This window comes from Megalops cyprinoides, chromosome 1, assembly GCF_013368585.1.
Source record: "Megalops cyprinoides isolate fMegCyp1 chromosome 1, fMegCyp1.pri, whole genome shotgun sequence".
Classification (NCBI taxonomy): domain Eukaryota; kingdom Metazoa; phylum Chordata; class Actinopteri; order Elopiformes; family Megalopidae; genus Megalops; species Megalops cyprinoides.
The window spans coordinates 19,138,648-19,165,510 of record NC_050583.1 but is presented as its reverse complement, the minus strand read 5'-3'; the positions used below and the strand labels follow the sequence as shown (position 1 = coordinate 19,165,510).

Sequence of the window (26,863 nt, the reverse complement as noted above, 5' to 3'; positions counted from 1 at the left end):
TGAAATCAATATTCTGACATAGCATCAAGCTGTTTGTTATCAAAGGCATCATCAAAGGCGGTATCAGATGAGCCCTGTGCATGTATAAAGCCAGGCAGACTATTCAGTAAAAAACGGTGCAGTTACACTGCACTGTTTTTCTGCTAACCCAAGCCAAAGCCCACACTCGCCGTTACTTCACTACACAACATAAACAAGGATGAGGGCTATCTACACCTTCTCATCAGCGGGTTGAGCGATAGCCTACCCCTGGCTAGAGAGGGCGGTACTGCTGACAAAATGAATCATGGCGCAGCCTCACGGACACACGGAGGAGTCCCTGGGGAGAGTGTCTGTGTGTGTGTGTGTGTTGGAGCGGAGGGATTCAGTACTCCGAGAAAGCTGGGGGAAGCATTCATTTGTGTTTGGCAAAGGGGACGTGTTTTTCTCGGGAGCGTGACAGAGAGAGAGGAGGGACGGCAGCAGCAGCAGTGCATTATGTGACCGCCACATCGCTGTGCGCGAGTGGGAAGAGGTCCGCAGACGACGGTCCTCGGCTGGTACAATGTGACAGAGCTCCGATAAAAAAACGCCCAGGGCAGATGACTATCTGACGTCTGCTCGCAGAGCATCGATATTCATCTGCGTCGCTGATCTCTCACCGCCAGCCACCTCTCACTCACACGGCGGAGCTGGCCCGGCTTCTCGCCATCCATCTCAATAGAGGACACCCACCGCCACAAGTCACCCCCGGTGTCACATACTTCATATCAATAAGCATCATAAATATTGTAAATAATAGGCACAACAGACACACTTGAACTGGGTTCAGCCTTTACACATCTCACACAACACTCCGCCCCCCCCGTCTCCGATGAATAACCCACGTCCTCCTGTTCACACGTCAGCCATCATGAAAAATCTTTGTTTTTAAATAGGAATAGCCATAATAACCACTACAAATTTGTCTGACAGCAAATAATGGAACTTGTTTTTTTCGATCTCGTGAGTAATACAAATGTCAACGAATGGTGACACTGGGCGATTTGTTACGTGCTGGTGGAGGATTTCAGCCGCTAGAAGGGGAGCTATTGATGATGCATCGCTGAGACTGGCATATTTATGGAGGGGGTCTGCCTCATGCCATCTGACTGGGCTGGCGGAGGGGTGGACAGACAAGAGACAGACAAACGGAAAGCCTCTGCTAAACTGGACCGGTCCTGGCGGAGCCTTTCTCTAACTTTAGACATTAACAGGAGGCACCGCTGCTGGCCCCAAGGCTCTCAAGCTGTGAACATAAAATGTACTTTATATCCAAACTCTGAAAGCTCGGTTTAAACAGGTGAGACACTCCCCCGCTGTCTCTGCAGCAACACTGCTGACCCTAACACTCAACGCGCCCACAGACTAATTAAACTGTGAAGATTTGTGAAAGGCGGTATACAAATAAATTACCCAATACAACCGAGCTGCTTCGCCCGACAGAGGTCTAATAGTGTATTTGCACGTTATCATTTTTTCATCTAGTGTTGCAGTGCTCTGATTGCAGTAAATTGGACTACATTGATTTGGGATGAGAGATAAAAAAAACACCATCGATTTTCTAATTCAAAGTGAGCGCTGGTATTTGTAGTAGCAGCAGTTGGACTAGCACAAAGCATTAGTCTTGGCAGCCAGGCCAGTGGTAAAGCGCATAGCAGAAAACGCCAACCCAAAACAGGACGTCTCGGATGTCCTCTGTTACAGTAAACGCCATGAGACCGCCATGCTCAGGAGCTGCGGCTGTCTCTGAGATTGCCCGCCTGTCAGTCATAGCCGTTTGGGACTGGACGCATGACACCGGAACAACTGGCTCTTGTCAGAGAAGCTGGAACACAGCCGCGAGAGCGGGTCATGCCCAGATTAGCTAAAAATGTCCCGTCACTCCGGAGTGTCACCCGGGTGGTGACGCATGCCAAGGACCGGATTTCCAGCAAAATTTTACACCTGTAATGGCACAGTCAGCTCCCCTGATGTCCGCCATAAATTAAATGTTTAACAACCCCATCCCAGATATCAAACCCTGATTTAAGGACATGTCTGGAAGTTGCTCTGGATAAGAGCGTCTGCCAAATGCATGTAATGTAATGTAATGCAATGTAATGTAATGTAATGTAATGTGTCCACTCCCTGAATACACAAGTGAGCCGTGGTGGGAGGAGCCAGCTCACTCAGGTGAGGGGGGCCAGGGCATTCCCAGGGAAGTCCGTCCGTTCTGACGATGCAAGTCACCGGAATGTGTCGGACGCAGTGGCAGTTGTCGGTGGCCCCCGGCAATAAGACAGCGCAGTAAAGACCTACCGCCCCAGTGGCTCGCGCAGTAAAAACGCCGTGCTTAATCACCACAATGAGAAGAACAAACAGGTTCAGTGGAGCACATCATTACAACAACAGGAAAAATAAACAGACTGTGTGGGTGTGTCTGTATGCGTACGGTGGCATATTATGATACATATACTTAGTTCATATTCAGAATTCAGCAAACAAACAGACGATAGCTGTAAGATTGGAGAAATGTATGCATAGCATTCTCTGCGAAGACACCTGCCGTAATATACAGGGTACAACAGTACAACAGAATACTGCAGAATGAGGGTGGACCCTGTGAACCTAATCTGCCAGTTGCATAGTTGCATAGTTGCCCACAGACCACCTCAGTCTGTTAATGCATCTGCACGTCTTCTCCATCTCCACCAAGGTGCTCCTCCCTGTGCAGTCTCATGAGGATCACAGGGGCCACTGGACGCTGGCAACATCAGCAAATTCCAGTAAATCGCTCTGGATAAGAGCATCAGCCAGATGAATGAGTGTAAATCTAACCGTAACCCTTACAGGTGACCACAGAGGAATACCTCCTGTCACCACCAGAATTTTTAAATTATTGCCACACTTTGCTCATACTACCTTTTAGGTAGTCTTCAAATTTTCTCTTTTTTTTACACTATGAATTCTGTAAACTGCACCAGCAGAATCCCCCTGACATCCTCCATTTTCTCAGTCCTCACTTTTTGCACTTATTTTTCTCTCTCATCTTGCTCCAGTTCCAGAAGCCCCAGCACCCCCCCCCCCAGACTGCAATCACCCTCCTCTCTCATACCATCACTCCATCTCTTGTTCTTTGACACTCAGCACTTGTTCTTGTTATCACAGACAGATCTGATGCGGGGCTGTCTCGCGGGCTTCAAGTGGAGGCAGTGAAAAATGAATCTAGTGGTATTTGTTTATCAGCCCTGGAGAGACGGAGCATTCTTGGAGGAACAGCACGGGGGCTATACGAATCCAAGCAAGATAAAACGATCCCAGATACACCTAGCACGTCACAAGGGGCTCGTTGGGCCCTGGCTCTCTCATTAAAATCCACATTACTGATTAATTTCCTCCGCTTGTCCCCGATCCTTCGGTTCGCTCTTTCTTGCTGCCTGACTGCAGCTCATTCTCCCTCCACAGATGGAAGTGCTGTGCAGCAGCAGCAGAGGTGGAGAGATGGAGAAGCTCTCCGCTTCACTCCAGAGTCCCTCTGTGCGCTCGGTAAAAGACAAAGCGCAGGAAATCCGGTCTGCTGCGGAGCATCGGTCCAGACGTCCACTGCCTCGGGCGCCAGGATTACTCTGACATTACAGGGGCTCAGAGAGAGAGTGAAAGAGAGAGAGTGAGCAAAAAGGGAGAAGAGGAAACGGAGGAAAAAAGGGAGTGAGGGGGCGAAGGAAAGCGAATGGAAATGGAGATTTGAAGAGAAAGCCAGCTTCAGAATGGGGGGTGGGGGGGGGGGGGGATCAGGGAGCTGTCACTCTTCATATCCCCTTTGGAGTCGGGAGCTTCTCATCCTCTTTAGACAGATCCATCACCTCATCATCTCGTCTCCGTTTATTTAAATATCAAAGGGAGAGGAACCCCCCAACCCACCCACACAGAGTGCTCTAATTAAAGGAGAGCTGTTTGCTGAAAAATCAGCCTGTCTGTGGGGCAACCTGCAGCGGTCCCTGGATGCGCTGTGTGCCTGGCTTCCCTCTCTCTCTTTGGCAGGCACCATGGGTGGAGTACCATACGGCAACTCTGGCGCTGGCCCAGGAGAGGGGCAGCCTGGGAACTGGAACACAGGCCACCAATCAGGGGCAGAGAGAGGACAGGGCTTGGGAAGGGCAACCTGCTGGAGGCTGGGACACTTAGCGGGAGAGCTCCAGCTCGAGGAGAGAGATGGAGCGGGTAAAGCCCGAGCTCTGATAATGAGACCGACCAAGACTGGCCCTGGGAGCCACTGCCATTTACTTGATAATCCATACGATATTCTCCTCCTAGGATTGGCAGATAATGTCAAGCAACTCCCTGCCGTACCAATCTGGGGAAAAAATGGCAAAGAGCCTTAATAAACATATTCCTTAACATTTTCATGACATTTGCTTGTTTGGAAAGGGCAGTAGAATGTGTATATCAGCATGAACTTAATTAAAAACACCTCTGCCTTTTCCCTCCCTATTTTTCATTAACCTAATGGCCCAGTGTATTTTTCCATTCTTCCCCGGGCCTCGCATGGCTGCAGGAGAAACGAGAGCCCGCGGAGCTGGTGATTGGTGCAGGCTTCACACTCCACTGTGCTCCTGGCAGCATCCATCACGGCATTAGACAAGAGCGCCGAGCAAGTCTATTAACGGCGCGGCCACGTCTCTACGGTGATAAAGGAGGATAAACACGGGAGCTAATGGTTATTGCTGTTTGAAAAGTAAGCCCCCCCCACCCCCTCCCCCTCCCCCACCCCCTCCCCCTCCCCCACCCCCATAACGCCCGCCGTGGAGGCTCCGCCGTTTCCTCAACATCGCATCGATTTCGCTCTCAGTCCCTCTCCCTCACTCCCTCACTCACTCACTCATCACCCCTCGGATCCATTCATCTCCTCTCCCGCTGCTCTGCCTTTCATCTCTGCCCCCCCCCCCCCCCTCCCCTCCCCCTCCCCCCCTCCCCTCCCCCTCCCCACCTCCTCCTCAGCCTCTCACCTCTCACAGGCAGAAAATCCCATTTATTCCAGCGCTGTTCTCACTCCTCCTGCAGTCCGTCCCAGTTCTGGCTGGACTCATTACCCGCACACGGCGGGTGGCCTGACGGTGCCTCCCACAAGTGTTTGGAGGCTCGGCGTAACTGATGCGGACCCGGACTCGCCCCCCCCCCCCCCCCCCCCAACCCCAACCCCACCTCCCCAGCACACCTCTAATGCTTAATCTCTGAAGGCGCAAAGAGGGAAAACACGGCGTCGTTCTGGCTGAGTACCATGGGGCACCGTCCAGAACCAGGCTGGGATGTCGGACCAGCTGACCCAAAACAAAAATCTCACAAACACAGAATCCTGCCACAGTTGAGGGGATTGAAACGAGCCTTCTCTCACCAGCCTGGGGCTATCTGTGGAGCAGCTGCTACCATGAGTCCATTGCTTAGCATTACTTGCAGGAAGCACGATTTCTCTAAGCTTCAAGCAAGATCTTACGAGTCAATTGGTTGTAATTATGAATGTAATTCATAATATATGGTCAGTAACATGAAAAAGCTGTGAGCGAGATTATTTAGCATATTTATGTCTGACAGGCAACTTAATGTGGTGGGATCAGAAGCACTGGTTTTTCCACAGCGATAGACGCCCCGCACAGCAGAAGACAGAGGGGAGAATCTGATTCGCTTGGGTGGGGCACTGCTTGTTAAATGAATTCTGCTGACGCCCGGACCTATGAAAGCAATGCAATCTCTTCAAAACAGACTCCGTGAGCTGAGCCGCATAAAAGTGCTCATGAGGAGAAGTCATGAGGATCATGCAACTTGGGCAGGGCAGAACTGGACTAGAGATCTGGAATACTACAGGATTCATTTTAAATGGCTCTTATTCCGAATTCCACAGCATACGTGACAAAGAGGACCACATACTTCACTGAAACTGTTGATTTTGGGCTGGGACATTAAAGACATTAAATGTTCAAAAATGTACACTTGTAGATTAGTTTATTCCAAAAAAATTCTATGATGCCACTTTATTGAATGACAACAACATTTTAAATGTACATTTAAGAAAAACAAAATTAGGATATCATTTTGGCCCTCTCCCTGTGTGGTCTGAGCAATTTCTCATCAACCCAATTACCCAAAACCTTGACAGGGAGCAGTTTAGGAGAAAATCGATTTTTGTTTTAATTTAAATTACACTCAAAATTAGGAGCTAGCGAGACAAGCTAGGGATGGTGATAGCGCGGTGATAGCTCATTTCAGGCAGAAGCTATAAGGCAAAATTGTTTAATTTAGTTTGAATAGAAAGCTATGTGAACCAATTATTCCACAGCGAGGCTTGCTTAACACAATGAACCATCCCATAGTGAAGACTGATAAAAATTATGTAAGTTCTTTGTAAAGTAATGCACTGCTTGTACCGGCTGAAAAATTAATGTTTAAAATGCAAAGCCCTATTTATGATGGATAGTCAGAAGGCTTTGATGATTCGTGGGGGATGGGGGGGGTTGCTGATCCTGCCATTTGAAGACGAGCAAGCGATCAAAGACGCACATCCTGAGCTGCACCTCGTTTACCTTGCAGCAACCCCGCCGTCAGCGCGCGCGTCCTCCCCTCGTCTCACCCCGGGGCCTCGTGACAACGCCGTAATGCCATTAAGAGCTTGCTGCCCGGTGGCCGTGGAGACAGTTCCGAGTGCCTGCCAGGTCAGTCGTCCTGGGATGGAGTCGTCAGACTCGCCTTGGCAGCTTGCCCCGCCCCCTCCCCCCCCACCACCAGCCAGATTCTCCAATGTCTCGGTCCCGCCCACGCTCCCTCTGCCCACAGGGCCCGCGGATCAACACGAGCGTGCTCCCCGCCCGTCACCGCACACGCCCCCGCTCCCGGTCCCTAAGGCGCTCTGTTACATCACACTGCGGTGTTTATTGTCTCTCCCACCTTCCCCCCACACCCCTTCCCCCACCCACCGAGAACAGACGCACTCACCTGCCTCCTCTATCCACAGGTGTCTGCAGATGGGAAATGTGTGCGCAGGTACTCTCTGGAGCGCATGTCTGCCTGTAAGTACAGAATGGGGGGGGTTACAAACCCCTCTCAGCTAGGGCACACTGGCATCAGGTCAGCATTACACTTGTGCTTTCAGGCTGTGAGGAACAGCAATATACATACCTGTACATAGACATTGGTTGGTTAAAATATATAATTTAATAAATAATAAATGCAAAATATGCCATTTTCTCTTCTCCACCATGCCACTATGCATATCATTATTTGATATTCTTTATTTTAACATGATTATATATTCTGTGTAATATATTGTCACATAAATTCTTTGTAAAATTACATATAATACTACGATCCAATATAATCCTGTATTAGGTGGTAATATAATGCTTTAACTACTATTCCCACAAAATGACCTTCTGTATATAAAGGTGTATATTACTCTTGATATAATCTGGTAACATTTCTGGAGTTGTGTTTTGCCAAGAATTTCCTATCTTGCTTGTTCATATTCGCTATTAAATATTAACACATGAAACAACAGAGAGCGTCTGCATATTGGCATTTCACACACGGCCCCGCGGAATGCCTCGTCTTGTCTTGTAGTTTGCACTTCAAAACCGGGTTGGGCGGTCAGAGCGCTGCTGCTGCAGTTGGTAAACACTCCAAAACAACACGCAGCTGTCACCACGGGCTGAACCCTTACAGCAACGAAATCACAAATACACAGCGCGACAAAAAAAGTCACGTCCTTGCATGATAATTTAAAAAAAAACAGTCAACAGTCCATTTGCTTTACTGAATTGATTGACGTGAATCTGCAATAATTTGCTAGGCCTGTCTTAGTTTCCTAAATTCAGTGCAAACGCAAGACCTTTTCAGCACTCAGCCAAAGCCAGCCGCTCTGAATGTGAGAGAGTGGAGTGGGCCTAGCTACGGGTCGAGTTTGTGAGTGGCACCAGCAGACAGCAGTAATGGTCCTACTTTCGCCTGTTCCAGGTGCCCTGCTTAATTTGTTCCTGGTGTGATTAATCTGGCTCACAGCAAAAGCAGTAAATGACTTTGCTCCTTGCGGTGCCAGTCTTAAATTCTGCCCCGCAGTAGAACCCTGTGGAAATAAAAGTTATGTGAGGATGTGAGACGGTAACTTTTGAATGACCTATATGAACTGCATCATGAGTGGAAAGATACTGGGCCATAGTGTACATGCCGTATGCACAATTATCACATGAAAGTGTGCACTTGCAAACTGTAACTGCCAGTTGCCTCCCCTGTGAGGGATGGATATCTGCTTAAGTTAGTGTGCTAGTATGCCACCGTGCCCCCGACCTCCAACCCACACCAGTTCTGAAGACAAACGATAAGAGAAAGCCGGGCGCAGTGCACCAGTTTCAATGTAGACAAGTGTTACATATCCTGCCTGTCCTCTGCGTAGGACAGAGTTGACAGACACTGTACTTATGTATAAATAATAAAGCTTTGTTCCCTGAAAGGTGATCGAGAGCTTCATCTGAATTAATCTTCGACAAACCCCTCCTCACACACACAGGAAAAAACCTCCCGATGCGTTTCTGAGGACTACCAATAATTAACATCAAAGACAGAAAAAAGAAAAACTTGTTCAAATCTCGCTCGACCTTTGCTAGCTTTGCCGCCAGAAATCCAGCACAGTGGGGTTTTTGGTTCATTTTAGTTCAGTGCATTTGCTCCTTTTCCAACATCCTCCTCTGTAACAGAAGCTGATGCAACTATGTTGATTAGTCGGGTCTGAATGTCTAAGATGGAGCACGTGGCAGAGTCAGAGCATGAGAAGCGGGAGCTGCAGCTTGTGGCCTCCTGCCTGAAGATGAGCCTGCAGGCAGTGTGGGGAGAGGGGGCTGAGCGAGGAGCCCGTTCCGCACCCACGTCTCCCCCTGCGTCACCCGTCACCTCAGGTGGGTGCGGGCCACAGGTGGGCTCTCGCGGTTCCGCGCCGAGGATCTGGCATCGCTTCCATCGGCCTGTCGTGAGGCGTTTCAGCCTGCCTTGGATGTGTTCCACTCCCCCAGGGTGAGACTGCTCTGTTCCCCCCATCAGAGCTCCTCCCACTCCTCTAGCTCCTGCCTTTTAGCACTTTTACTTTGTTCGCTTCCTGTGGGGCTGTGTGACCAGCCCTATTGCATAATGCTCTCTACAGGACACACTTTAATGCGTTCTGCTGGCCACATAAGATACAGCAGCTAACAAATACAATGATGTCAAACGTGACTAAAATCATGCCATTACTATAACTACTCTGTATCTGCTAAGAATATTATATTCAAATTACTACTGTATATAATATAGTAATATACAGTAATTACTATATTATATAGCAATACAGTAAAATAATTACTACATTATATATTAACATGAATTACTACTACATGAGTAGTGCCTGATTTCAGTTATGCAGCTGCAAGAGAATTGCACATAATTCGTTGGAGATGTATACTGTGTTTTTAAATGAGAAACACTGCAGGGCACTATTAGGGAGATTATGGTCTACAGAGAAGGGCGTGGCATGTCACTGGAACACCTCGAACACTACCACTCACATCCCACAGCTAACAGCCACTGCACATGGTCCATGCACTGCATACTCATTTCTCTTCTCACATAAGTCTCTCATAAGTCCTCATTTCTCTTCTCACAAGGGGTGGGGGAGAAAAACAGAAGACGATTCAATTACACACAGGTGTAATCTCTCATACTTAATTATCAACCCTCGCTTGAAATGCAGATCTTGCTGTGAGCGTGGTCATCTGTATTCCATTATGCCGGTGTAAAGACATTTGTTTGACTGTCTTCAAAACTACAACAACAGGAAAAGGGAGCTCTTCAGCTTGAATAATTCAGCAAGGGACAAGCAGCAGTCTGGCACTGATTGGCTCTCTGTGAAGTTAAGACTGCTGAGCAGAGGGGGGGTGGGGCGGCTCTGATGAAATTCGCACACCTTTTAGACAGAATCCCATCTCTGTGGGAAATGAGCTCCAAAGGAAAAAAAAGGAAAAAACTTCCACTGAAGTTTCTCGGCACACAGCAACGCCCCGCTGGCCCGAAATGTTTCGAATTGAAATTACATTTAGTGGAACAACCTTGGGAACATTAGTACAAAGTTGCATTTCCTATCGATTCACCTGCAACGTGTGAGATAATGAATGCTTATTTCACCCAGCACACAATGAGCAGTGTCGAGTGGAATAAAAATTAGCCAATATCTAAATGAATCAGTTCCGTGACTGAGGTATCGAGGGAACTGGGAACAGAAAGGGGACCCCCCACAGTCACCGCTACAAATATTCTCCAATTTCTTCTTGGATAGAAAACGGGTCAAGTCAGGACAATCCCCTATTGTAGCTGAAGCCAAGACTCTTTTCGGAGAAAGTCTGCTTTGCTGTAAAACATGAAGTATTCTTTAATGAACAGTGCTTTCTTCTAGGCTTTGTAAACAGACAGAGCAACCTCCAGGCTAATAGGCCCCTCTCCCTCTTTCTATGTTCACTAGACCCCTTGTATATCTATTTGCTAATTTTGGACCTGTGTCTGTTTCCTGTTCTCCTCTGTCCAATAACAGGAAACCTTTATCCTGGAGAGCTGCAGCATCTGCTGGTCTCCTCTTTGCTGAAGCCCTTTATCACTTAACAAGATAGACAATTGGATTAATTATTCCAAATAGTGGTGCACTCGAAGTGTTGAGAGACCAATGGCAAAAAACGGCATGGAGCTCCAGAAAAGAGCAGCTTGGCCCTGTTATAAGCTTTCCTCTCACTGAAATTGTCAGGCCAGACAGATCCAGAGCTTCTCCAGGCACCTCTCAAGCCAGGCACTGACGGGGGATTTTCCCTCTGCCAACGAAGTGCCTTCGTCTGACTTTATCTGCCCTAAAACTAAGACAGCGCTTGAAAACTTAAGTCCCTTCTGAAACCAAGTTAGGAGCAGACTCCCTGTCGGCCCCTGTGGAAGGGCTTATCTGATTCGCACGCCAGCCATGCATGTCTGTGTCGAGTGTATGAGCCGAGGCTGATGGGTCAGAGAGCACACAGGATGGAACACAACGGGGACCCAAAAACAGCCTGAACAGAGAAATGGCTCTCACTCCCCCTTTCCACTGAGTGGGTGGATCTGCACTGGCAGGGAGGGTCAGCGAATGGTGTGGCTGCAGCTCCCTGCTCCTGTTGGCTCCTAACAGCCCGTTCAGCTGTCCCCACCCCCCACCCCCCCCCCCCGCCTCCATCACTCAGCCCGCTTCATCTGAGGTTGCCACCCCATTCATTACCGCGTGCTCATTATGGATTTTCAGCCAGCGTTTCCTTTCGGCCGGCGATAATGACCGTCTCCTCGGATCTGCCTGCGGATATGGGGATTCTCATCCAAGAAGGCCGTCCTGCGGGACCACGTAGATTGCGCTGCCTTAAGCGCCATTTCTCACGAAACGGGGTGATTAGGTTGAAGAGCTTGTTCTGCCTATTAGCGTTACTCAAGCACTGTTTAGGTGAGGCGAACACCCTGAGGGGACATGGAGCGCAGAGGGGGAACGCTGTCCGTCTCTGTCCGCCCTTCACGAACGGTCATATCCTGAGCCTTGTTAAAAATGCTGTCACACCGCCACATCCGCTGAGCCTTCTGCCTGCTCCTCTGGGAATCCTCCGCCAGCTCCACATGGGAGCAGCGGGTGCTGCATTCTCCCTACATGACCAACGGACGACTGCGGGTCCTTGCGATGATGTCATCTTTTTTCACCAGCACGAGAAACTGACACGTGGTTAGTCTTTCTGTTTTTTTTTTTTCCCCTCTCCAATGCGTGCAGTGAAATCAGGTTAAATGCACGGTGCTGGATGAGGGAGGTCCATCAGACTGCGGACCTGACGGAGCCTGAAGGGAGATGTGGCCTGGGTGAGGGCAAGTGGGACCTGCCAGCTTCATTATTGCACCCCCACCACCCCCCCAAATCCTGTCAGGCTTATGAGAATGAATCTGCTGCTGGTCCTCTCCTCTCCCTCACCAAGGCTTCAATTACTCCCAGAATCCTCTCTACCTGAGGCCCAAACTCAATTAAAAAAACTTCCACGGCTGCCCCCACATCGCCAAAAAATCTGAGCGCATTTACAAGAAGGGCACACTTTAAGGACCTCCTAACAGCAATGGAAGGCTAAGATCTCTTAACTAAGATGTGCATCATTGTGGCTGCGGAAGCATTTGTGATTTTTTTGCCCCTGGAGCTGAATGGCTTGAGAGAGCCGACCTTGACGACCGTCTGGAGGGAAGAGAGCCAGCATTGCGTTGACAGTCAGTCACGGCACCTCAATACGAAATCGCATTAGTCCCCCCCTGCTCACAGATGACATATGTCTTCTGCTTGAAATCACAAACCACGGATGACGAACGAGAACCCAAGCATCTGTGCTCTGCGCCCGATCCAAGCAATAACAATTTCGCACCAATTAAAGGCCGGCGTTTTCGTCAGCCGTAGTAATAACGACAGTGGAGGTGAAACATGGCCTGCGCTTGCTACTGCAGTTCCTGTGGTGAAGAATCAGCGAGGTGCAGTGCAGAGACAGACAGGGGGCTGTGGATGAGTGAGACAAGTGTTACTGTGCAGTCAATCTGCTATGGAAGAGCACCACCTAGTGTCAGGAATGCTAAAACCCTCCACTCTCACAGCCCTGGCCAATGCAAGGGAAGAACACGAACCAAACCATTTTTCACTCTGTCACACTCAATACCCAGATCAAACCCGTGATTAGTCTCACTCTCTTCAGCCATAGCTAAAGGTCTGGAGTGTTTTAGTTCGTCAGGGTGGTACAGACGCAAGGCTGCGCTAAAATATTCCCAATGATGGCCCGTCGTGTCCTTGAGTAACCTCATTCAGACGCACAGTCTGCTGCAGTGGTTATTTGGGCGTACGGATGAACGTGCAGTCATGCCAGCCGCGTGTATTCCTACCTGTCTGATGGGCTCTGGGACTCTGTACCTGCAGCAGGTGTGGGTGAGGCGCACCGCAGTGTCCAGACTGATGCGGTGACCCACCGAGACGTAGATGGGCTTGGTGCTCTTGTCTGAGCTGCGCAGGGCCTGCAAGAAGGAGGAAGGGGAGAGTGGGGAATCCTTCACGTACAGCTCTCCGCAACCATTCAGCAACCATTCGACAACTCCTCCCTGCCTGAAACATTTGTCCGCCCGCCCCCTCCTGATCAGATGCCTCTGGGCCCCCCCCACACAGGTGCCTCACCTTTCCCAGCACCCTCCCCGAGGCGGCCGTCAGGGGAAAGGTGTCTCCGCCTTTCGTCAGCGCACTGATCTGCGGAGGGAGGACAGGAAGAGGAGTAAAGCCTTCGTCGACCCTGCGTGCGCCATCAGAGCGATCTCTCAGTCAGGCTCAGCTGTGAGGGCGCTGTGCTGTTCCTTCTCTCATCCCAATTCTTCCCGTCAAAGCTGCTCTCCCAAACAAGCTGTGCCATTCGGTCAGTCCCTTCCCATAACCACCGTACAACAACACAGCCATGCTTTAATAACGTTCACTCCACAATAAGGACACGCACAGACGTACATGCCGGCTTTCGACTTCCTTTAGGCAAGCAATTAGCAGTATCAGCCCCGGAGCATTTCTTAATTATGTCGCAAATAACCTGGTGACAAATAGCGCACTTACTCTCAATTAAATCCCCGAGAGCTGAGGATGAACCGCACCTCGAAAGAAAGCCACGTCACACAAAAAGGCCACACTTTAAATACGGCGTAATAATGCAGCCGACAGAGTGATTAACAGCTCGCATTCATCATTTCCAGAGAGGGAAGACTCGCTAAGAAAGGGTGGCGAAATTTACTCTGGAAACGGACCTGTTGTTTTCACACTTGCGTCACGGTCAAAGGAAACGCTGTTCCGGGAAATAAACATCACCAGCCCTCACGTCCAGCGATGAAACATTACACATACTCTGCGAGGAGTGATGGGAGCACAAACCCAGCACAGCGCTTATGACTGATGTGACTCCCTAAACATTATGATAGGTGTGAGATTTTGGACAGACTGGAGCCCGGCAGGACCCCCGGGTTCCCCGCGGCTGTGATGAAGGGGTCTGCCTGAGCACCTCCGACTGCAGGATCAACTGCACATCGCCGGGGCCACAGCCCGGCAAACAGGAAGAAGGAGTCATCAATAACGAGCTGTTTTGTCTTAGCGCCAGGCTGTAATGATGGAGAGAGGCGCAGGGACCACCCGTCCGCCCTGTTTATTCATCATTTAGGAGCCACTTAGCAGCCATCAGGCAGCTGCTTGGAGCTTCTGGTGAGCCATCCCCAATTAATCAATGCTCGCGCGCACGTCACTCGCGGAAAAGACCTGCTGACGTCCTGTCAGCCGGGAGTGAGGTGCAGCAGATCCCAGCAGCGCAAGCCAGGGCAAAGCACGCAGGAGGCGCTATCCCCAGCGGTGCCCTGCCCTCCACCATCCAACCTGTCCTTTTCAGCGTGATGCTGGAGTGAATGTGAGCACAGGGAACTAAAATGCCATTCACCGCATGTGACCTGATGTGGTCAGGCGAAACCTTCCATTTTTTCTTTGAAAATCATCTCCCCAGCGAAACTAAGGGAGGGCACAACCCCCAGCTATTGAATTAGAGGGGCCCACTATACATACCCTCATAAAACTAGAGGAACCCCCCCCCCCCCCCCCCCCCCCCCACACACATACACAGACACACACAAATTTATTTTAGCTCACCACTATAACTGACTTTTAGAGGTCATTACCTTCCCTTGCTCTCATCGATGGCTAGATAGCCACGCAGTTAGAGAGATTACATAATTAGCCATCTATCTTACCTGTCAGGCCAGAAGCCAAACAATCTTGGACTCATGGGGTTCATACATGATGAATACTCTACTCACTGATAAGAACTAGATAGCTAATCTATATAATTGATTGGTTGTAATTGGTGATAATGTAATTGGTTTGCAACTAATACAATTTCCTAACTAGGTTAGAATGGTGGTAAGTGTTCATGGCAAAAGCACCTTGTTCACTCTACACAAAAGGTAAGGTGTGCTGTTTGGTCAGAGTAGGGAATCAAACCCTGGCCTTCGCAGTCAAATGACACAACTCCCACGAGAGATGGATTAACTATATCCAGTAAGAGACATGTGACACAATTTCTCCAAAACGCTCTTATAACAGAAAATGCAGAAGTAACCACTACAATGATGTAGAATAGAGCTCATTTCCTCAGGACACATGTGAATGGTTCCTTGGCTCAGACTACAGCTCAGCACAGTAGCTGTGCCTCTTGTTGGATTTATAGTGGTTATATGTGGCTGCGATGATAGGTAATTGATTTCCCCTTCCAGCAACAGCAGTTACATTGCTGGTTTGTGTTTTCTTGCAGAGGCTGGCCAGATCAACACGCAGATATCGGTAAAAAGATTCCACTAGGGCAGGACCATCTCCAAGATTCACCGGTGCATGGCTGTAATTAGTGTTTGGTTTCATATGCTTTTATTTTTCTAATAGTGCCAACATCAGATTCATTTCAAACTGAATGAATGTAAACACACCCAAATTCTTTAAGTTACACTTAAGTTCGAAGTATGACATTAAAACTTCAAAAAAACTGTGTTGGTTTAGATATCCTCTAAATTGCCACAAGATGTTTATATTTACTGAGGCATTATATTTACTGGTTAAGGGCCCTGTCCAAGTAGACAACTGAAGTCTGCCACTGGGGATTCAAACCAGCAACGTTTGGGTCAATAGCCCTGCTCCTTACCATTACATGACACAACTTTGTAAAGAAGGTCATATCCATTAGCATTTAATTTGATTACTGTTAAATTTACACAAAGATAAATTGTGGCATTTACTCTGTTGTATCTGTGTCTTTCTCGCATTGACTTCAAAGGTCCATATGTGACCGACACACCAGTACGCTGTTTATGTAAATAACACACCTATGTAAACGTGAAATTACAGTTCATTATTTCATCACATCTCTACTTCCACCTCATGACACCCGGAAATCATGCACAAAAAGGTTAAATTGTAATGGCAAAAAGTGGAACAAAGGAAAGGTGTTACTGGGGCTTTCTCATCTTTGCACCACATCTTTCCTAGAGTTCAATGACAGGGAGAAACAAACATGACAAGGAGGGAATTCAACAGAAATGTCTGGAAAAAAAGCTGTCAATGACTGCTTCAATATTAAGCTAGTACAAATTTCAAAGTAACAAAAAAATAAATAAAATAAAATAATAGAAGTCAACACGCCCACTGAAGGATGGGCCAGTACTCAGGCACTACGCAGGACATTGTACACACACAACATAGGAAAGACTAATGTGTGCCTTCGGTTTATATTAGAATGTGATATATAACCTATCCGCTACGGCGGCTTCACTAGAAGCGAGACATTGTCCATCTTGTCCGTCGACTCTGTTGGTCTCTATTGGCCTTTTACAAACTACAGAAAGAGCAAAGAACTGCAATCCTTTAAGCACACAGAAGCGATCCAATCCCCTGGCCGGCTGAAGGAGGTCAACTTTCAGAAGCTTCACGGGCACAGCATGTTTCTCTCAAATTCTCGGCACTGTTAGTCAATCAGACTAGATTGGCTTTCATACAATAACAGCGGAATAGGCTTAAGAGGTCATAGGAGCTCAGAAGCCCGGGAGGCCGCTGTCTTATCCCTCTTTATAGGCATTACGGTGGTCCAGCCAGTCCGTTCGGGGGGGGGGGGGGGGTACGCCGACAGCTTTCATCCTAATGAATCAGCCTGAGCCGAAGGAATGGCTACCGCACCGTGCCCGTTGATCGCAATCTAACCTTGCGTGAATGACACCGGCCCCCCTGTGGCTCTGCCTCTGCCTGGCGCTATCTGCAGTAACGCTGACGGAGCTCCAAAGGCGCTCGTCTCCCGGAGAAAACTGGCCGTGATGAAGAGCGCTCTCCTTTTCAATTTCCTCCCGGGCCCCAGAGAACAGCCGCGGAGGCGCGGAGATCTAATCGTCACGGCGACGCCACTGTCACACTGACACCTGTTCTGCTGCAATACACACGGCGCCTTTACACCAATCTTGTCCCTTCCCAAGGGAGACCAGGGGAGATCAGCCACAAGGCCTGTCCCATTAATAAGTGACTGCTTGTGTGTAGTACTCCACGTACACCTACACATTGAGGCATCATCACAGTAGTAAATAAATAATCCCTATGCATTACACATTGCTACATTTTTCACAGATTCATTTTTTTACAGATATCTAAACACAGGTGCTACCTAAAGGATGCACTGAGAGCCATATAAGCAATCCATTATCAGTTTGTTTAGAACCCATAACACAAATGGAAACACATGCTATAATCTTAGTAGCAAACCAACACAGTGACACACTTGCGAGCTACACAGACAACGTTCTGAACATCGACATCATACCACGAAGTGTCCCACCAGCTTCAGACATAGTAAGGTCAGGTTACTGGTGCCTCTTCTATGTCAGAGATAACCATTTTCTAACGCTTCATCTGATAAGTGAGATCTGCTAAAAGCCCCGGCTATCAGTGACTATCAGTTCCTCTGCAATCCCCAGCAACCTGATGCCATATCTGAGTAACTCAATGAAGATCTCTGCTGCAGCAGGGAAAGTCATTGAGACTTCATGTGGAAAATCTCAGCGTGTGTAATTGACACTGCCAGTGGATTGTGCAGTGCCGCTGTGGTTCTCCCTTTGCCCTCATACAGCGGCACAGCCTAAATGCGACTCAATTAACCCTGGGGTGTTTGTTTATTTCTCTTCAGATAAACTGCGAGGGAAACCATAGCTCCAGAGAGATCAGTTTAACCAATAACATAAATCTAAAGAGCCGTAAAGTGGACTGGGGGGGGCTTGCATAACGCTCAGATTACCCCTGGAACAGGCGTGCATCATGGGGGCACTTAGCGCTGCACTCACTGTCTTGCCGCAAGGTGTGAGGCTAAATGCTATTCTCACATAAGTACGGTCCCCTCCTCCCCTTCAATCCTGTGCCTCCCTCCAGCAGCGCCTCACACCCACACTCCCCTAATCACGCACTGGGCTCTTAGTGACCTGAAAGTGTGGCTGTTCCACCCCACCGCCACCCCCTCCAAATTCTCCAGCGCCCCTCTCCATTCCTCTGAGCAAGGGCGCCAGCCTGGGGAGAGGAGGAGGGCTACGCCACCTAGCCGTGCATAATGGGCTCCGCACAAGGGCAGCAGTGCACCGAGAGCTATTCCTACAGGCGCCCGCAAATGTCACCATAACGACACTTCTGATGATAAAAATTCCAACAGCGCTCCCTGGAAACCGACGTGGCAACCTGCAGATGCATGGCGCAGCTTCTGCCGCCCGTCTGTCCTGAGGCATTTCTGATGCAGCCCACACTCATCTACACATTCACGTTCACGTTCACTTACAACACGTCAAATAATCTGCAGGGGGACGAATGAATCCTCACGTCTTGGGGGCTTCAAGTAGCCCATACGCTTTATGTTTCATTCACTTTGGCTATAAGGGAAAGCTCTCGGCACTGTTCATACAAGAGGAGTAGCAACTGACCAACGAGGCCATACCCCTGTAAATATGACGAAAAACTAAAATGCCCACCGTCCTTTTCATATTGCAAAAGACCAAGACCCACAGATCTGAATTAGCGTAAATCCGTGGCCACCTAATGCTCATTTAGTAATCAGTAATCAGATTACGGCAAATCCAGGTCCGTGAACAGGACACTCCACACACGCACGCACAACCTGTTAAAGTCATTAAAGAAAAGGCCCATTACACCACATCTTAATCCCGACGCATTAGGATTACATCCGTGTATTTAAGAAAGAAACGGTTAAACGATTTGCTTTGGCATTAGTCAGCAGTAGGCTTTCTAATGCAATTAAGAGTCCAGGTAGCTTTGCCCTGGCATTTGGCAAAGGATTTTCCATCAACAAGAAAACACATTTTAGGGAGGTAGTTTAAAGTGTGTTGTTGCACTGTCAACTGGCTACTGCCTTGCTTTATATTTGTGATCAAACCATTTATTTCAAAAAGAAACTGGATTACAACATTACTGGATATTGAAACAATGTACATGAACAGACAGAATTTAACAGCTGCTATACACTGATAGAAAAATCCAACACAGTGCTGCATAAACATTTAATTGCTGTAGAAAAAGGTCTATTTGAGAACTGCAAGACTATATGTTGTGGCTTTATGGTCATTGAATGACGGTTTGATTGACATATACAGTATTTATGGCTTGTCTAAAACAGCAGCAAGAAAACAGGCCACGTGATTTCTGTCCCTATTGCAGGAAAACATTTCTGTTTGGGTTTCTATCACATAATTAATCAATCTGCCACTATATACTAAAAAATACAGTACTGAGTGTCTAAATGATTTGTGATCTTCAGTGACTGAATGGGAAAGTGCTTTCCAAAATTACATTACTGGCATTTAGCAGATGCTCTTATCCAGAACGACTTATATATGTTATAATTTTTACATCTTATCCATTCATACAGCTAGATATTTACTGAGGCAATTCTATGTAAAATACCTTGCCAAAGGGTACAGCAGCAGTGCCTGAACAGGGAATTGAACCGGCAACCTTTCAGGTACGAGCCTTACCCACTATGCTACACTACAGCCCCATAACATTTCCAGAAATGCCCTCGTCATTCATTCAAACCTCATATGAGACATATGAGACTAACACTATGTGCTCAATATAAAATCTCCATTTGCTGTTGTAAGGTCTGCAGGGCTCTTTCTGCTGTGTGTAACATTAGCGCACAGTATGGTATACCTCAGGGATCTCCTGAAGACAGAGCAAATGAAAACCCTACTGAAAGATTTACAAAAACTCAACAGCAGAGGTAAGGATATAATATACTTCCACGCTGATTCCAGCTGAACATCCAGCATGATATCCCTTTGATATAAACCATGCTGAATGAAACCAGGTCCACTGGGTTCATTTTCATTTTCTGTCTCAAGGTCTAAGGTTTAAGGTTTAAGGTTTAGGTTTTAGGGTTTAGGGTTAGGGACCATACACCATCATATCAAAAGTCATGGCGCACACTGTCTGATGGTAGGAAAATGACTTTTGCTAGAATAACAATAACAAACAGGCACGTAGTAACCACTCCTTTCCTTTGCTCACTAGAATCCCTCACATCTGAGCTGCCGTTCAGGCGAGCGACTCTGACCTGGGACAAGTGCTCCTGACTCCTCGTGACGCCTTGGACCTGCAGCAGGTTCTTGGCCACGCCTATGCAAGGCAGCCCCGAGAGCACCCCCAGGTGGCAGGCCACACCAAACTCTGCGAAAGGGCACAACACAGAACTCTGCACAACACGCCCCTTTACACAGACCACAGTACAATCGATATTCATCTAGGTAAGACACCACTGACAACAAACTGCAACTCTCACACCTCTTAATTCTCAGTTCAACATCTTAAGATAAATACCGGGATTTTAAAACAAAGAAGCCCTGCTGTACACATTTTAACTGTCATTAATTTAAAAACTGACACAGAATGTGCAGTTGCTTTCGGACTATAACATGTCATCAGTCCTTCGCAGATCATTTCATCAGCATTGGGGATCATCAGCATGATCCCTCATCATCATTCATTTTTTGGACAGTTTATAAATACATATACACACATATTTGCAAAAACATACTCATATTGCTATTGTGTTGTCTCATACAGCAGAGCCCTATCAAAAGTAGAATCCCAGCCCTCACTATGAGAATGTGGAAGGAATGAAGCAGAGAAGGGGGGAGTGAAACAAGCAGGCAGGTTCAGGGCAGGACACTGAAATAATATAGAGCCATCAAAACACACATCCGGTGCCAGACCGAAACCGTGCCCCCGGGCCTCTTCAGCGACTCACCTCTGTAGTGGAACAATCCGTTTCCATCGACAAAAATGACCTGACGAAAGGACAGGAGAGAGTGAGTCCCCAGAGATCCCTTCAGAGCGGCTCTCGCTCCTCTCGGCACGTCGGCCTGAGTCCGCTGCCTGATCTCAGCCCGATTCTCAAACCGCCAGGTCCCACCGAACAGCCAGCTCTCAAGAACTGATAAACTGCTGCACTTCCGATGTCCCTCTTCCCCACTCTCACTTACACTATCAGAGAGGAGCTGCCACAGTTTCAGTCATGCATCAGTAGAGAGGAGGGGTGGGGGGTTCTGGGATAACAGATTGCTGGATGCAGTCCAAAAGATTCCATTATGTTTCATAAATACTTTACAAAATGTAATTCCAAAGAAGCTGATATAATTACCTAGAATCCCTAATGCTAAGCCTTTTGGAAGGTGCTGATGCACCCGTGAGATCAACGCTGTATAATCACCAGGGCACAGTGACTAAGCAGGGCCTCTGCCAACACTGAGGGCTCATGACAGTACAGCGCCAGATAGTGCAACTGCTTGCTTTCGTAAACCATACCAGCTGGATTGCCAAACATGAGTTATGTTTTCTATTCCTCATCTTGCCAATTTATTAACCCGTTTTACTACAGAGACATACCATAAGGTCATCGGGGATAGATGGGAGGAAAAGCCAGCTGGCATGCTTTAACTAAAACAGCTGAAGCAGGACCTGAGACATTTCCACAGCAAACTGACCAGGGCCAGCATAATGTTGACAGGTACAGGAAAAACAGCAAGTTTGCTATGAGCAAGTTGAGTCACATGTAATTGGGCATGTTTATCTTTTCTAAAATACCATAGCCAGAAAGCACCCTCAAGAATGTCTACTCCTACACATTACAAATAGCGAATGCTAAAAAAAGAAAATGATTCTCTGCTGCATGCTGGGTATGCATACACTTAGTTGTTGTTAGCAGAAGGTGGAAGGTGTGAAGGTGGAAATGAATTTCTGACATGAACATCACAAAAGAAGGAAAAATATGACAACATTAGCATAAATACATCACTCAATTAGGAACATGTAGAAATGCACACACATTTTTAGAAATGACATGCAATTTTGAGAATGTGGGCACAGCTCAGTCACACAGTTCTAGCCGGATCAGGTACAGCTGCATGAGAACGAGTATGTAAAGTTGGGAGTGACTTTACGCACAGACCTGGGGCAGGTACTAATGTCAAGCAGAAGTCTGGGAGTGAGTGTAGATCAGACCAGGGGGGGGAACTGAACCTGAGGCAGCAATTTGGGAGTATGCTTAAGCACAGACCTGAGGCAACAGTTCGGGCTGAGTCCTCTCGAGGCGCTGCAGGGCCTCCAGCAGGCATGGCGTCTCGCGGAAAGCCAGGAACCCGGCGATATAGGGGGCGCTGAGGGTCACCATCTGAGTGTCCTCATATATGAGCTGTCGGAGGAGGAGTTAGAAAAACAACAAACAGGGCATGGCTGCGGCTTATTCATAAGAACACAAACTATGTGTTTATAGTGCGTGACATTCTGCCAGACGGAGTTTAGCGCCCCGTCTAAGAAAAGGAGGATTACAGCCCAGCTCACATTTAAAAGACAGCAATCTAGTTGACCTGCTGGGTCCTCGTCCGTTTAAGAGGTTTAATATCTAAAATGCCAAGCTTTGATCTTATTAGGTGTAGAAAAGAGCAGTCAAACAATAGAAGGAGTGTTTAGAGAAGTGTAATGCAAAGAAAAACAACACAACTACCCTTACATAAATGTCATACAACACTGACTGATGGCCTATGGGACCCCATGGTAAATTGGGTAAATCCCACGATACACTAGCATGTCCTGGAGGACATTTTGGCAGTTAAGGGTTTTATAAGGGACAGTTACTTTAATCCTCTCATGTAAGGCACAGTACTAAAAGACAAGCAGTAAACAGTGGTTTCAAACTGAAGTCCATAACAATTTAAGGGAGGGTGCCGAGCGAGAGGGAGGGGGAGACGTCACAATTAAACGGACGTGACTGCCTCGGTGAGGAACATTTAATTAGGCCCGCATATTACATTAAAACAGCGAATTAGCCCGTGTATCAATGAAATGAGCTGGTGAAACTTAATAAAAAAAGCTGGAAGCAGGTCGGTAGTGAGGATGCCATCTCATTTGCTGAAGCTCTGCGCCACCCATTTTTGGGTAACTCTGGGGCACTTGCAGATGCAATGCTTGCAGACACGGGACACGGTCAGGGGTGACTGAGGAAATAAGAAGTTAATTGGGAGCAGCACTGTAAAAATAAGAGATGAGTAATTTTTACTGTCAGCTTCACTTCCTGCCTTTAAGGGGTGACCCCCGCTGCAGAGCTGTATCTTTCATGCATGATTTGTTCTTACTGGATTTAATTATTTTACCGGGGTGCATGCATTGATTTTCCATCCAGTAAGAACAGGTTATTCAGATCCACTAACTCTGCGAGACACAAACACCCATTTACACATTCAGGAGTAAATAAAGACAGGCATTAGGCACAGCAACTGCATGTTTAATCTGGCCTCCAACGGAACTCACAGGGTGACAGCTTTTAGGCAAACTTGGTTTTTCATATTGTGATACGCGCAAGACGTAAACTACTGCTCTCTCCGTTTACATTTCACAATTATATTTTTAAAGAACAACGCATATGTGAGTGGGTACACAAAGAAAACTCAAGGTCAACCTGTGGAGGCAGGAAGAGGCTTTACACCCACAGAAATTTCCGAGAAAACAGAACATAAATATTTCAATGACCTCTTGCAATGGGGAAAGCAAACATTCAGCCCCCCTCAACAAGGTTTCAGTACAAGGTTACAGTGCATACATGGAAAATACCACGTCTGTTTTGCACATAAACGTAGTGAACAATGTATGAGCAAAATATATATTGTCTGACAATTTAATTTTCAAGATAACCAATATTATACTATGATATTATGCAGAACACAGTAATACAACTGCTTAATTGAAAAATTAGCTCTTAACTGCTTAATTCAACAATTAATTTCAACTGTTTGAAAATCAAGTGATATTTGCTTATTTTTATTTCAAAAACAACACTAAAGTGATCATTACACTGTAAATGTTCTGACAGTCACAAAAAGGCAGGAAATTAACACTTTATTTCAGCCTGCAGTCATTCAGTTCATGTCATCTTCATATCACCCTGTCCAGTCAGCGCGCTCGAATGATGGCACCAAAGGACACGAACAAAATGAACCGGCTCTCAAAGAGCCAGACGAACTGTTTCACCAAAGTGAATCAGATGTGGCAGGCCCACTCTTCCCCACTAGATATCTTTGAAGACAGGGGGTTTTTAAGTATTCCGTCTGTAATTCACCTTTAAGGGAAAATAAGATGAAAAACACTGGCAGTGCTATCCCTCAGATTTAAAGGGCACCTCAGGTCACCCTCAGGGAAAAATATTAATAACTGACCAGGCTAAAAGCAGAGTACCTCACAAAAGCTGTCAAACCGAGTCTTAGTTTGATTCGAAGCGTGCACACATTCAAAAACCTCCAAAGAAGTGCACGGTGCGTTATACCTCCAGCTCTGGGAAGCTGAGAACGACCAGCTGAGCGCAGGCACTGGTATCATCTCCCTTGATGAAGGACAGATCCACGCCACCCACTCTCTCCAGCCCCTTGAAGTCTGGGGCTGTCTGCCACTCCTCCACGTCCCCTTCCACCAGCCGCTGCTTCAGGCTGGCCTGCTGACTGGACACACAAAGTACAGGTCAATTAGTCCAGCTGCGGATACCATTCGAAGGGGGCACCTTATGAGTGACCCAGTCACTGTGCTGAAGGCTGCCATACAGAAACCAGAATTGCAAAGATAGCAGGCCCAGTACAGCGATGCAGCAATGTCCCCGTGTTCCCTCACATGGCCTTCATTGTATCAGTGGTGTCAGATTCAAATCTGCCTAGGGGATGGCACTGGGAATAGGAACATGATATGGAATTATACCACTATCAGTACTGCGCTCACAATAGATTCGCAAATCAATGATTCAGTGGTATTTGGCGGGCGTCCACTGCTCTCCTGGCAGGCAGTTAACTCTCCTGCAGGTGGAAAAGGGAAAGGTCTCCCAGCCATCCTGCACTATACCCCAACCCCCACTGCTGATGCCGTCACTCCCCACAGCTGCAGTGTTCAACCCCCCCCCCCCCCACCAATGAGATGCAAGGATCAGCTCAGGAGCACGCCAGTGCATCACCCTTACAGCTTTTCCAAATGCATAAGCCGGTCTCCACCTTTTATAAAAGCTGTGCCAATTAAAGACATCCTCTTGTACTGAGCTGGCTCATTAACGGGTCGCAGAATAGAAATACGGTGTGGCATCTGACCAGACGGCCTTCTCAGGAAAAACAGCGAGGGTAATGGAATGTTATTAACCAGACCTGAATTATTCAACAAAGAGCCCCCTAGCAAGGACACAGCTATGTGTGAGCTGTGTCGGAACATTTGCACAATGCACTCCCACCAATGCAGGCTATTGCTGGGAGGCCAACAATTGTCAATTCTCAGGCATGTGTAGCTGAGTCATTTCATTCTAATCTGATGAGCAGCTAAATTGCTTGGGTGCCTCTAAAGGGCAAGGAAACACCAAACCAGAGAAAGGAAATCAATCTGTTTTTGGCTGGAGGCAACAGAATTTTTTTTTCTTACTAAATGGGAATCTGAATTTTCTGTATGTAAATCAGCTTGCTGCATAACTGCACACATACTATCAGAGGAATGGATTACAATAAATTAAATTTAGCTGAGAAAAAAAAATCACATTCTAAAAAGGGGGTGCTGAGATCTTGAGGTGGGAAATATAATACTGGGAAGTGTTCATCAGCAGTTAGCGCCTAATAATCCTGTGACTAAAGGCCTGGCGGAGAACCAGCCTTTCACAGAGACTGAGCTACACACATAAAATGTCAGCAACGTGGAGAGGGTTCTCATGTTGTCATGCTATCAGGTTAAAAAATAACCCTTTCAATCATGATAACCTTCCATGCCTGTGCTAAACTGAGTGTGGCGGAAATCTTGATGACACAACAACAGCTACAAATGGGAATGTCAGCGTTAAACTCTGACAAATTCCTCACATTAACACGGTTTAAAAATGAATTTCACCACTTTTTCAACCGAGAGTTTGTTTTTGCACAGCTTAAAAAGGGACTGATTAGCAACAGAATTTTAAAACAATAACCGTTTGGAAACGATTATGCTTGCATTTCATTTTAAGAGTCATCTCATTTAAAATTCGAAGAATGAACTAGGGGAACTTGACTGTGAATATAAATACTCACAACTTCCATCTCGGGAGCCTAAAGAATGCATTCTAATGAAAAACACTGTCATGGTGTTTATATGGGAATACAAAGCTATAAAAACCCGAGAAAGGCATTGACTAAAACAACTAGCCAGCAAGAGATTTTTAAAAGTCCAACAAAGTATTGTGGGACTGGACCTGAAACTCAGGGCACTCTGTATATAATTTGATCAGTCTATCAAATTGGTACAACAACTGATACATGGATGAGCTTCCACATAAAGGTTGGGCTAATCAGCCTTCAGTTAAGCGGAAAGAGGAACACGTTGAGAGTACATGTAAATGTGCCTATGCTTTTGGGGCACAAACTTTTAAGCACAGACTCGTGATTGTGTACTCTGTTATGCATTTGTGTTGTGGAAATATGAAGGCTGAAGACAGTATTGTGCAAAATGGAGACAGGTATTTGGTTACTTGTTTAGAGGTGTCTAACAGAGTCACATATTTTAGAAAGAAGATGAGATGAAAACGACCGGCAGTATTATCAGTAAAAGGGAATGTATTTTCATTCTGACCTTCATATACAAATAAATCGCTACGGTGTCTTAGCTACCAAAGTTACCTTCAGGGAGACAGTGTTTCTTTTTTGC

The 26,863-nt window shown here is 47.1% G+C and overlaps 1 protein-coding gene across 1 annotated transcript in view; it reads right to left on the bottom strand.

Moving 5' to 3' along the window:
* LOC118783233 (endonuclease V-like) overlaps positions 1–26,863 on the bottom strand; it is a 43,822-nt gene that overhangs the window by 15,921 nt on the left and 1,038 nt on the right. Inside the window, exons 2-8 of the mRNA XM_036536996.1 lie at positions 24,495–24,666; positions 22,236–22,370; positions 20,928–20,967; positions 20,235–20,347; positions 13,253–13,321; positions 12,967–13,095; positions 6,985–7,056 (exon numbers count right to left, since the gene is read on the bottom strand). Coding sequence (XP_036392889.1) covers positions 6,994–7,056; positions 12,967–13,095; positions 13,253–13,321; positions 20,235–20,347; positions 20,928–20,967; positions 22,236–22,370; positions 24,495–24,666 — 721 coding nt within the window. The 3' untranslated portion in view covers positions 6,985–6,993. The remainder of the gene's footprint in view (positions 1–6,984; positions 7,057–12,966; positions 13,096–13,252; positions 13,322–20,234; positions 20,348–20,927; positions 20,968–22,235; positions 22,371–24,494; positions 24,667–26,863) is intronic.